Below are 13,890 nucleotides of genomic sequence, written 5' to 3' on the forward strand. Positions count from 1 at the left end.
TATACTGTCTTCTGTGTGCTCACTTATGCTCAAACCACCATTTATTCTAACCTGTACCAATACATTGAGTTAATTTACCGCTAAACAGTCTTGCGTCTATTTTTTGATACAATTCACAGCCAATTTAAAGGTATATTATAAGTGCTTGAAGTAACTATCATTCAACTAGTTGTGTCAGGGGGGCGGAGGTTGTACCTTAAGTCAATTTGCAGAACAGAGAACCAAAATTACCAAACGGCTCCAGTAAGGGTAGTGCTACAAAAGTAAGATTTTTAAGCATGGGTTTTATTTGTAATTTTGAAAATATTTCAGGTTCAGAACTTCATATCCTTTCCCTTGAATTGTGGACCTTCAGAACGAACTGCCGCCAAACATGACACCAATATGAATTAGTCTTCCATGTTAGAACAATAAAATTGTTCGGATGCTTTTAAAAGAAAAAAAAGTTTGTAAACTAACAATAGGCATATATTTATAAAACTTTAAATTTTAAATTTGCATGTGTAACACTGAAACATCTCTTTTGATTTAGAGTTTTGACAGTAAAATGAATATAAGTTTTGTGTGCTTTAGAAGTGCTGGGTATACCCCCATCTATCAGAACTAGAAATTATAAATGTATAAAGTGTAGTATACATGGAAATCTGTCAGAGTAATCAGAACATTACTGAGTCAAGTTGCCTTAACAGAGTCCCTTTGCTCGATTTCACAAACATGTTTTGAAGTTCCAAACATGTTTTTCCGTCGTTAGCACTAGTGACAGACTGCAACTTATGTAATTTTACATTTTGTTCCTAGTTCATCTTTATATGCCAGATCTGACAGCTTTCCTAGGTATATTTAACCACTTCCATACAGGGCACTTATACACCTTCCCGCCCAGACCAATTTTTAGCTTTCAGTGCTGTTGCATTTTGAATGACAATTGCGCGGTCATGCTACACTGTACCAAAAATGCATTTTTATCATTTTGTTCCCACAAATAGAGCTTTCTTTTGGTGGTATTTGATCACCTCTGGGATTTTTATTTTCTGCAAAAAAAAAATGCCCGAAAATGTTGAAAAAAATAAGTATTTTTTTTTGTTTCTGTTATAAAACATTGTAATAAGTACGGTTTTCTCCTTCACTGATGGGCACTGATGGTACTGCACTGACAGGCACTGATGAGGCGGCACTGATAAGGCGGCACTGATGAGGTGGGCACTGATGTGGTGGCATTGATGGGCACTGATGATTGGCACCAATATGCGGCACTGATAGGCGGCACCGATGGGCACTGATAGGCGGCACGGATGGGCACGGATGGGCACTGATAGGCGGCTTGGATGGGCACTGATAGGCAGCATGGATGGGCACTGATAGGCGGCACGGATGGGCACGGATAGGCGGCACGGATGGGCACGGATGAGCGGCACAGATGGGCACGGATGAGCGGCATGGATGGGCACTGATAGGCGGCATTGATGGGCACTAATAGGTGGCACAGATGGGCATAGATGGGCACTGATAGGTGGCACTAACGTATGTGTTGTACTAATGGATGCGAATCAGTGCCAAACAATGCCTGCCAATCAGTGATGCCCATTGTGGGCACTGATTGGCATCCATTGTGGGCATTGATTAGCATCCATTATTTGTGATTGTCATCCCTGGTGATCTAGGGTGGCATACCTGTGTTTTGCATCCCTGGTGGTCTAGTGGCATCCCTGGTGGTCCAGTGGCATCCCTGGTGGTCCAGTGTGGGCATCCTCGGGGGGGCTGTGCTGATAATCGATCAGCACAAACCCCCCCTGTCAGAGGAGCAGCCGATCGGCTCTCCTCTACTCGCGTCTGACAGACGCGAGTGAGGAAGCGCCGATTACCGGCTTTTGCTGTTTACATCGTGATCAGCCGTGATTGGACACGGCTGATCACGTGGTAAAGAATCGCCGCGATGCGGGGCCGCGCAGCGGCTCAATATCCTGAGGACGTCATATGACGTCCACTCAGGATATTGAAACCACTTTGCCGACGTCTTTTTCCATAAGGCAGGCGGCAAGTGGTTAAAATATTTCCAGTTAAAGGGTATGTAACGGACATATGCATGCTGCCTGGACATCGATAATCTTCATGCAGGGAGGACTACAAGGAACTGCATGGCTTGTCACAATTGGATGTACCACATTGTATTCTGAGCTCAAAGGGTTAATTGGACAAGGGTCTCTTTCACTGCTGAATGCTAATGTTCCCTTTGCATAACTAATGAACTCTCTTTTGTGTGAGTAACAGCCTCCTGTGAGGTGTATGCTGATGGGGATTATGTGTGAGTGATAATTGTTTTAAAAGTTAATTGAATTCTATTGTCTGATCAAGCTAAGTTTAGGAGCCAAAACGTCTAGCGGCTGATTGGCTCAAGGGAATGTCATTATTTCAAAGTATGTGTATTGAAGCCCCCCCTGGGTGGGGGGGAGTGTCATTTGTTTCTGTACAGTTTGTAACCAGATATAAGGAGGTAAAATGTGGCATTAAAAGTCAGTCTGCTTGACTCTGCAAACGTAGCCCGTCTCGTTTCTTGGAAGGGCGTTCGATGGGATATACTGGCGGTACCTGCATATCATAACTTGTCAGCAAAAGGGACGTCTCCAACGGCCGATACCCCTCACTACCAGTGGGTAGCCGTTACAGGGTAGATAGGCAAACATTTTCATTCTGCATAGCATAAGCCTTGTTAGTTTTTTTTGCTCTCTGTATCCCATTTGGTAGATTTCCCTTCACTTCCTGTCCCATAAAAGTGAGGGAGAATCCTTCCAAAGTGAGGGAATCCCAGGGTGTCACCAGAACTAGTGTCTCTATTGGAAGATTTCCCCTCTATGAGGGTTCTAATGCCAACCCAACATTCTGTATTTTATTTTTTACCTTCGATGATAATGGTAAACAGGACAAGTAGAGAGGGTGAATCTCCCTAATCAGGTACAGACAGCAATAAAAACTGACAGGTGTTCTAATCCCTCTCCACTCTATCCAAAACTTAAAAAATAAATAACAAATAAGTAAATTTTTTGCATTTAGATAAACTTTTAAGTTAACATAGAAATGCACAACACACAAATGTAGTTCAAATAACAAAAACAAATGTTAATATAACCAACCATATTACCTTTTGCCAGACTCCAAAAGCTCAAAGCCTTCATTAATACGGTTAAAAGGTAGTGTATGGCTTACTAATCCATCCAAATTAAATTTATTTGCCAAATAGTCAGACACCAGTTTGGGAACACATTCTTTACTTTTCCAACCTGAAAATCAGACCATAATAATGTGAAAATACAGAATCAGGTATACATATAAATTAGGGCTGTTACTGATTACAATTTTTGTGTTCGATTAATCGATTTTTTTTAATCGATTAATTTCGATTAATTATAATGCACATACAAATCCAACTACTTTTAGCTGATCTCCTTGCAAGCGGATTCCCAGTGCAACCACTGGAAAAATGGATAGCAGGATACAAAAAACACACAGGCAGCGCTCAATGGGAATAGCATTAAAACTTTTATAGTCTTCAAGTAGGTAACAAAATAAATATTGCACTGGAGATAAAAATCGATGTAGCTACATAAACTGTAAAAATGGTGCAAGTAATACCAAACGGTAGCAAAAGCAGTCATAAAAACATGTAGCTAAGTATGATACTGGTATAAAAATGTGTACAACGATGCCACTGCTGAATCCAGATGAGGAGGGGTTAACATCAGTCCGTCGGCATGTATATGCCCCGCGAAGGGAACTATCACAACTCCCAATGGATGGCTGTAGAATCCCAGGTTGATAGAGGGAAGTGATAGAGGGAAGTGTAACAGCCCTTGCGTGAGGCAGATAGTAAGGTCCCATCGGCATGCAGATATGAAGGCACAGCAAAGGAGCCCTTCAGATGGACACGGCCAGCCCCGCCGGTATCCGTGACATCACCGGATCTCAAACGGGGACCCCCTGAAGGCCCGGAAGCCGGCGGAGAGGCGAGTACCAATCAAAAGAATTTTGATCGATCAAAAAAATTAAAGATTAAATCGATGAATTAATAGTTAATTTCCCCATCCCTAATATAAATATTATCTCATAATACAGTTAACAGTTTTTTTAAAGTGGAAGTATTTTTTTTTTACTTGTACCTACAGGTAAGCCTATATTAAATACAATGGGCCAGATTCAGGAAGCTATTGCGCCCGCGCAACCATAGGTTGCGCGGCGCAATAGCTGTTTTGCTCCCGCGTAGCGAATGCCCCTGATTCAGGAACATCGCTACGCGGACTGCAGCCTAGGATATGACAGACATAAGCCTCCTTATGCCTTCATATCTCAGGCTGCATTCTTGCGTTGGCCGCTAGGGGGCGCGGCCATTGTGATCGGCGTATAGTATGCAAATTGCATACTACCACCGATTCACAAAAGTTGCGCGGGCCCTGCGCACGCAAGGTACGGAGTTTCCGTACGGCGACTTTAGCGCAAGGTTGCTCCTGCTATAGCAGGGGCAGCCAATGCTAAAGTATAGCCGCCCTTCCCGCTCGTGAAATTTAAATTTCACGTCGTTTACGTAAGTGATTCGTGAATGGCGCTGGACGCCATTCACGTTCACTTAGAAGCAAATGACGTCCTTGCGACGTCATTTGCCGCAATGCACGTCGGGAAAGTTTCCCGACGGAGCATGCGCTGTTCGCTCGGCGCGGGAGCGCGTCTAATTTAAATGATTCCCGCCCCCGGCGGGATCATTTACATTAGGCGCCCTTACACAGGGCTATTTAGCATATCGCCCGCGCAATTTACGGAGCTACTGCTCCGTGAATCGCGGGCATATCAAAATATTTGCGTGGGCGCAGAGCAAAAATCGTTGCCCTTTGCCCACGCAAATATTGCGCGGATCTAGCTGAATCTGGCCCAATATCTCACAAAAGTGAGTACACCCCTCACATTTTTGTAAATATTTTATTATATCTTTTCATGTGACAACACTGAAGAAATTACACTTTGCTACAATGTAAAGGTAAAGTAGTGCAGTGGCGGCCCGTCCATAGGGGGCACCCCCCCCCCCCCCACACACACACCCCAGGCAGTCACAAAAAATATATATATATTTTTTAAAACTGGCCCTTTCAGAAAAAAAAGATGAAAAAAAAAGTCCTCCAGTGCACTGTGTTCGGGCTCCGAGCGCCGGACAAAGTGCACTATGGGAAACACCACGTCTTTGCAATCATGTGATTGCAGACACTGCATTTCAATTTGCAGGCTTTAAAATGGTTTTGCGGCGCATTCAATCCCGCCGCATAGCTTCCGGAGCGGCGCCTTTAGTGTATATTTGGCTGGGTGAATGATAGACATTTGCACCACAATAGGACATGGGCGGTGCTGTCTATCGTAGTTACAAATGTCACTTTCAGGTTTCCCTGTGCATGGGATAACCAGAAGGGACGTCAGCAGCTCCGTGGAACGCACGTCCCGAGGGGAGCTGAATTAGGTAGGTAATGTTATCTACCTTGTACTGTGATCTGTGATGATGATCGGACTGCAGGTGGAGGGAGGGAGGGGAGGGTGATCTGCTTCTGTGCCCCGGAATCAACTTCAGTCATTTACCCGACAATGTGCTCATTACACATCATCTTCTGACTGTATACCACACTAAGGGTCCCAGCACTGTGTCCTGCTACAGACATGGCTTACAGACAGTATACAGGTCTATCTATGATCTATCTGTATCTAGAGCGCCCTGCTGCTTCAACTCTACCCTAAAATCAACCTTCAGCCAGAGCCATTCACCCAACAGTGTGCTGTGTCAGAGACTTGTGTCAGGCAGCAGAAGGGAGAGGAGGGGGCCATGAGGGACTCGCGGTAACGTCGCGCGGGCAATTGCGGCACCGTAACGCGCGCGGGTGCGTGCACTGGTGGCAACGGAGCGCGGGCACGTGCAGACGCCACTCTGGCGCCAAATAGGACATTTAAGCAATCCGACACCTTGGCCTCTTGCTGTTCGGTCTACAGCGTTCCTTGAGACCACCTGCACCTGTTACCTCTTACCTCTGCTTAAACCTGCTCCTGAAACCCGGCTTGTTTCTGTTTTACCCTGCCTTCCGCCTGCCCTGACTTCGGGTTGTTTTGACCATGCCTCTGCCTTATCCTCTGTACCTCTGCTGCCTGCCAGTTGCTGACCCGACCTGAACCACTACTCTGTCTTTGCCAGCTTTACCTGTACCTAATCCGCCAACCAGTTTATGGACTGATTTGCTGGGACCTGTTGCTGCCTGTACTACAGTACACCCCCCACAGCTGCTGCTGCTCTCCGCTTCCTGTGCCTCTATCTTCTGCCTGCAAACCGTCAGTCTGCACCTGTTACTCTGAAGCATCCTCGGAGACCACAGAAGCCTCACCCAGCTCCAGCACCAGCCTTTCACCAGGCGCTTGTGCGACTCTGCATTCCGTCGGGCTCAGCCACCAGGTACGTGACAGCTTCTCTTATTCATTACTAAATCCCTGGGGGTAGGACAGTGATACATCTCCCTCTCTCTCATCTATCTGTGTTTATCTCTCCCTCTCTCTCATCTATCTAACTTCATATCCATCTATCTATCTTCATATCCATCTATCTATCTACCGTATTTTCCCGCGTATAAGACGACTTTCTGGATGCAAAAACATGCATCCAACGCCGGGGACGGTCTCCGTGCTGCCAGCGTCAATGATTTAAAAGACGCTCCTTCTCCTCAGAGTGTTCTGTGATAGGCGGAACACAAATCTTCCCAGCAGCGCCTCTGTTCTGTGTTCCTCCTATCACAGATGCCTTCTCATCCTCGAACGAGATGAGAAGACGTCCGTGATAGGCGGAACACAGAACAGAGGCGCTGCTGGGAAGATTTGTGTTCCGCCTAACACAGGACAGTCTGAGGAGAAGGCGCGGCTTTCAAATCATTGACGCTCGCGCTCGCAGCACGGAGACTGTCACCGCCTGCAAAAAAGTGAGTGTTTGCAGTGATTGCACTGGGGGGCAAGTTCAGGCACAGTGGGGGAAAGTGATGGCACAGAAAGGGGGAAATGAAGGCACAGAGAGGGGCAAGTGATGGCACAGTGAGGGGCAAGTGATGGCACAGTGAGGGGCAAGTGATGGCACAGTGAGGGGCAAGTGATGGCACAGTGAGGGGCAAGTGACGGCACAGTGGGGGCATGTAATGTAATGGCACAGTGAGGAATGTAATGTAATGGCACAGTGAGATTTGAAAAAGCCTGTTTCTGTCAGCGGTTCTGGCTCCCCCTCAGCTTCCAGAAAGACTAGTAAGAAGGGGGTAGTCTTATACAGTGAGTATATCCCAAAACCAACATTTTTCCTGGAAAATTAGGGGGTCGTCTTTTACGCCCAGTCGTCTTATACGCCGGAAAATACGGTATATGTCTGTCTATCTATCTATCTGCATTTCTGTCTATCTATTTTTCTATCTACATGTCTTTATCTATCTATCTATCTATCTATCTATCTATCTATGTATCCATTTACATGTCTGTTTATCTATCTGCATATCTAATGTCTATCTATCTATCTATGTGCATATCTATCCATCCATCTACATGTCTGTTTATCTATCTATTTATCCATCTACATGTCTGTTTATCTAGTTATCTATCTGCATATCAAGGCCCAGATCCACAAAGAAGTTACGTTGGCGTATCTATTGATACGCCGCGTAACTTCTAGGATGCTCTGGCGTATCTTTGTTTTGTATCCACAAAACAAGATACGCCTGAATCTGGGCTAGATCCGACTGACGTACGTCTTAGTACGCCTTTGGATCTAAGGTGCATATTTACGCTGGCCGCTAGGTGACGCTTCCGTTGATTTGCGTGTCGAGTATGCAAATGAGCTAGATACGCCAATCCACAAACGTACGTCCACCCGGCTGTTAAGCATGGACGTCGGGTCAGCGTAGAATTTTCCGTTGTGTACGTCGTTTGCGTAAAACGTTCGCGAATAGGGCTTTGCGTAAATTACGTTCACGTCGTCTAGGCATTGAGCGGGCGTAATTTAATTTGAAAGTTCAACGTGATACTGAGCATGCGCGCGCATGCGCTGTACGAAAAAAGCGTCATTTACGTGGGGTCAAGCTTATTTTACATAAAACACGCCCCCCTGTTCATCATTTGAATTCCGCGCCCTTACACCGGGAGATTTACGATACGCCGCCGTAACTTTAGAGGCAAGTGCTTTGTGAATACAGCACTTGCCTCTCAAAGTAACGGTGGCGTAGCATAACTACGATACGCTACGCCTGCCTAAAATTACGCCTATCTGCATGTCTGTCTGTCTATCTATCTACATGTCTGCCTGTCTATCTATCTACATGTCTGTCTATCTATCTATCTACATGTCTGTCTATCTATCTATCTACATGTCTGTCTATCTATCTATCTATGTGCATATCTATCTATCTGCCTGTCTGTCTGTAGGCCCTATTGCAGGCGAGTGATGGGGGTGGGGAGGGTTGGTTGGGGTTTTGTTTGCGCCCCCCCAAAAAAAAATGGAGCACCAGCCGCCACTGAAGTAGTGAATGTACAGCTTGTATAATTGTAAAAAATGTTGTCCCCCCAAAATAACTTAACACACAGCCATTGATGTCTAAACTGCTGGAAACAAAAGTGAGTATACCCCTAGGTGAAAATGTTCAAATTGGGCCCAAAACCAGGTGAGAAGTACAAAGACAGGTGTGTCTTTCCTACAATCAAGCATTGTGGTGGCAGTGTCATGGTCTGGGGGTGCATGAGTGCTGCTGGCACAGGGGAGCTACAGTTCATTGAGGGAACCATGAATGCCAACATGTACTGTGACATACTGAAGCGGAGCATGATTCCCTCCCTTCGGAGACTGGGCCACAGGGCAATATTCCAACATAACGACCCAAAAACGCACAGTTGCCTTGCCAAAGAAGCTGAGGCTGAGGGGGAGCCCAGTATTTCTCAACTTCAGTCCTCAAGGCGCCCCAACAGGTCATGTGTTCAGGATTTCCCTCAGATGAAACAGCTGTGGTAATTACTAAGGCAGTGAAACTGATCAAATCACCTGTGAAAAATAATGGAAAGCCTGAAAACATGACCTGTTAGGGCACCTTGAGGACTGGAGTTGAGAAACACTGGACTAGCCAAGCATGTCTCCAGACCTGTGGGGCATCCTCAAATGGAAGGTGTTGGAGCGCAAGGTTTCTAACATCCATCTGGTGAATGCCATGCCCACGAGGGTTAAGGCAGTGCTGGAAAATAATGGTGGCCACACAAAATATTGATATTTTGGGCCCAATTAGGAAATTTTCACTTCGGAGTGTACTCACGTTATTGGCTGTGTGAGTTATTTTGCTGTCACATGAAAAGGTATAATAAAATATTTTCAAAAATGTGAGGGGTGCACTCACTGTTGTGATACTGTACATAGGTACCGTGAATATCTCCTAAACGTGCCCTGTTTAGAAGATATTTACACTGCATGCAGCCAGTGATGTCACCAGTGCATATGTTCTGAAGGGACGGCATACTCGAGCCATCCCTTCAGAGCTCTGTGCCGTGGCCATGACGTCATCGTGGCCCAGCCAGTCAGTTGGACGGAGCACCGTAAGGAAGACCGGGTGAAGATGGAAGCCCTGTCAGAGGTGACAGCGTGCCGCTGGAGGGCTTGATTTTAAGTAAAGCATTTCATAATGTGTGGTGGTTTGCTACCGCTTTAAACATTATTCAGCTAACTTTTGAAAAGAGTAAAAAGTAGCCTTAACAGTCTCCCAATACCTGAGAAAGGAGGTGCAAAGCCAAGGTTGTACTTATTATGGTTAGTAAATCATACCGCATAAAAAAAAAAAAAAAGCTTTTTGACCAACATTTTAATCATGGCATGTAAAGAGATTTTTTAAATAAGGGCAAATATAGCAATGTAAAAATACATTTTTTTTTTTTTAAAAATGTGTTATATTGCTGCTGGTTCCATTAGCTTTTTTTCTTAAGCCTTGTACACACAATCAGATTTCAGTCGGATAAATTTGTGGATTTTTGGCCGAAGGGCGTTGGCCGTGAACTTTTTCAGCCAACATACACAAAACTACATTGGCAACTTCTGCTAATTTTGTCTAAGGCTCCATTCACACCTAGGCGTAGGGCGTACAGGCGTTTTTTACTGACGTTTTTGTCGCGCGTATATGCGCGTTTGCGTGTGTATGCGCGCGTTTTCGCACAGTGGCGTTCGACGTTTTTGTACTTTGTCTTTTTCCATATTAGCCAATAAGAAAAATGATCATCCCTGACATCACTTGTTGCTCTCCTAGGAATTTTTTATTCCTCTTCCTGGGATTTCAGCAACACAGGCGTCAAAACGCTTGTACAAGCGCGTGTTTACGCGCAATACACGCGTATCAGGCATTTTACATTGACTTCAATGTAAAAAAAAAAACGCTCAAATACGCGCATATCGCGCGCTAGGAGCGACAAAAAAGGGTCCGGAACTTTTTTGAGCTACAGGCTACAGGCTACAGGCGTTTAGGCGTTCAGATGTGAACCATCCCCATTGCCTTTCATTACTTTTCGTCCCTCTGGCGTTTGTGCGCGTCGCGCTACAGGCGTAAAAACGCCTAGGTGTGAATGGAGCCTAAGGCCCCATTCACACCTAGGCGTTTTTACGCCTGAAGCGCACTGCTCACAAACGCCAGAGGGGAGAATTAACATTATTCCCTATGGTAACTGTTCACACCTGAACGCCCAAACGCCTGTCGCGCGAAGCTCAAACAAGTCCCGGACCTTTTTTTGTTGCGCGTATCGTGCGGTTTGGGCGTATTTGAGCGTTTTTTTTCCCCATAGAAAGTAATGGGAAACGCGCGAATTGAGCGTATCGCACGACAACGGGCGTTTGCTACGGGCGTTTCGTCGCTTTAATAAATAGAACTTGTCGCCCATGCAGAAGATTAAAAAAATCTACCAACATAGCAACAAGTGATGAAAAGATGATCATTTTTCCTATTGGCTAAAATAAAAAATGGCGAAGTACAAAAACGTCGCACGACGCTGTATGCAAACGCGCAAATACGCGCGACAAAACGCCAGAAAAAAACGCCCAAAAAAACGACCGACGCTCAGGTGTGAATGCAGCCTAATAGTTAGCATTGGTTCGGTCATTATGAGAAAGCTTTAAACTATTTGTGAAGAACTTCTCCTCTTCCATAATAAACGGGTCCCATTTGTGGCCAGCTGTAATTCTGTTCACCTAAAAAATACACTGCACACCAAAACAAAACGTTGTATTTGTGTGTATTGACTTTGCTTTGATACCTCCAAAAATACAGCCTTTCCATGTACGTCCTGTAAAGAGTAGATAGGGATCAAACGTAATTTGGGCATTTGCAGGGGCACCTCCTATAATTACACTGGTCCCATATCCTAGCTGTGTACACTCCAGGGCAGATTTCTGCATAAAAAAAACAAAAAAACACAAACGATAATCATATTTATTCAGAGCTTCACTAACAACATGCTTAGATGTGTTTAATAAAATATAATAACTACAATTTATATATATATATATATATATATATATATATATATATATATATATATATATATATATATGCAAATAACAGAAATAAAAGTAATGCGGGGAGGACCTGCCATACTGTAGTAGTCCATGGGGAAGATGAAAACTGTATCAGTGGAACAGCATAAAAGCTATTAGAGAAACACTCCTAGAAATACTCCTAATGCTCATTTCCATTGATTACAAAGTAATTCCGCGCTGTCTGAGAAAGTAAGCAGCTACAAAAACCAAAGACAAGTGGATAAAAACAAATACAAAATATAAAGTGTAGCGCTAAAATTACAAATGATTAATGAATATACTACATGTATAGTATATATTGTATATCTGTGAATACATATGTAAAGTGGACGTGCAAACACAGGGCCAAATTCTCAAAAGAGATACGCAGACTTAACTCCATTTTTCTAATTTTACACGGCGCGTATATTTGCGCGCGATCGTCAAAACGACTTAAGCAAAGATTTCCGTATTTTCAGCCGTACTTAAATTAGTTACACCTGCGCATTCCCGGGCGCAAATTACGCTAGGCTCGCCGCTGTTTTTGATAGGCAAAGATGCAAATGAGGGAGTTAGGGCGATTCTCAGAATTAAGTGTGTGTGCCGTATTTTCCGCCCTGTGCGCACCTGTTAGTTTTTCTGACTAAATTTCCACATTATAAAACCAGCCCTAATTTTACACATGCTGTGGAAGGGTTTGCAGAAGGAAGTGACTAGAGGTTACAGCTCTAGTTGTGAAGGTTGTTGTTTAAAAATGCCAGGACCAGCAATGATTTTGACGGCACTTGCTGCCTTACAGGCACAAAGGAGGAGGAGGGCACAGAGGAGGAGGATGAGGGCACAGGCGCGTGTTTATCGGCCACGCCGTGATATTTGGCAAATGCCAGCTTATGAGGTCATCGGCAACTACCGATTTGATAGGGAGGCCATCCTGGAGATCACCCAACTCCTTCATGAGGATCTAATCGCCCCAACCCTACGTTCCCATGCCCTGACACCTCTTGAAAAAGTTATGGCAACCCTCCATTTTTTATCGAGTGGCTCATTCCAGCGAGCATCTGGAGGTGTGGCTGGGATGGTGCAGTCAACCATGAGTAAATGTCTACATCAGGTGGTCCCTGCCATACTGCGGCGCATGAGCCACCAGTTTGTCATGCCCACCCAGGAGGACCAGCGTGTGCAAGCAATGACAGACTTTTACAATATTGCTGGCTTTCCTAAGATCATCGGGGCGATTGACTGCACCCATGTGGCACTCCAGCCCCCCCATGATACTGAACACCTGTTCAGAAACAGGAAAGGCTGGCATTCGATCAATGTCCAGATGATCGTAGATGCACATGGCCTCATCTGGCACGTTTGTGCCAAGTTTCCCGGCTCGTGCCATGATAGTTTCATCCTAAGGCAGACCAAGATCTACAGAGACTTTGAGATGAACGTGTATGGAGACAGCTGGCTGATTGGTGAGTGACATTGGTGTCAGGTATGCCCCCCCCATGATGCAGACATCACAAGGGGCACATGCATGACTAATATCCTCCTGTCTTTTCCCTTACAGGTGACTCAGGATATGCCTTGGGACCCCACCTGATGACCCCCTTTAGGAACCCCCAAACACCCGGAGAACGAAAATTCAATGAGGTGCACATCCAGACCCGGGCTATAGTAGAGCGGACTTTTGGCATGCTAAAGTCAAGATTCAGATGCCTGGACAAGACTGGGGGTACACTATTGTATTCCCCAGACTTTGTATGCAAAATTATTGGGGCATGTTGCATACTGCACAATTTTGCATTAAGAAGGGGCATGCATGTGGAGATATCTCCTGACCTAACCCCCCACCCAGGCAATCCCCCCCCCCCCAAACCCCTCTACCCGGTCTGCTGAGGGCCAGGCAATCAGGAGACAACTGTCTGAAGGCATCTTTGCCCAGTAAATGCATCCTAATTATATTTTTGTTTTTGATTTGCCAAGACCAAATCACAGAGATTATGTGACCTTTAAATCTTTATTTTGCAAAATAAATGCACATTACTTATATGCCAAAGAGAATGTTTATTTTTATTTACAAAACGCACATTAATTATCTCACAATGAGAATGCATGAATGCACGTCACTGTGGTCCCTAGCACAGACACATCACATGCACATCGAATTGGATTAGATCCAAGTACCCCCCCCCCCTTTGGTACTTGGGAGCAGTAACGCCCCGCCACGGCTCCAATTATGTCACTGTGCATTCATACACCATTCAGGAACCTAGGATGACTTCTCCCTGGTCCTGGGGATCCCTACTCCACCAAAACTGAGGGTG

At 45.1% G+C, this 13,890-nt stretch overlaps 1 protein-coding gene across 2 annotated transcripts in view; it reads right to left on the bottom strand.

Annotated features, from left to right (window-relative positions):
- Nucleotides 1–264: 264 nt before the first annotated feature.
- LOC120917258 (alcohol dehydrogenase 1-like) overlaps nucleotides 265–13,890 on the bottom strand; it is a 58,111-nt gene continuing 44,485 nt past the window's right edge. For both annotated transcript variants that reach the window (XM_040328432.1, XM_040328423.1), the window contains 3 exons: nucleotides 11,314–11,449; nucleotides 3,137–3,275; nucleotides 265–427 (listed from right to left, as the gene is read on the bottom strand). In XM_040328432.1, the coding sequence (XP_040184366.1) occupies nucleotides 403–427; nucleotides 3,137–3,275; nucleotides 11,314–11,449 (300 nt within the window). In that variant the 3' untranslated portion in view covers nucleotides 265–402. The remainder of the gene's footprint in view (nucleotides 428–3,136; nucleotides 3,276–11,313; nucleotides 11,450–13,890) is intronic.

This window comes from Rana temporaria, chromosome 1, assembly GCF_905171775.1.
Source record: "Rana temporaria chromosome 1, aRanTem1.1, whole genome shotgun sequence".
In the NCBI taxonomy this organism is placed as follows: domain Eukaryota; kingdom Metazoa; phylum Chordata; class Amphibia; order Anura; family Ranidae; genus Rana; species Rana temporaria.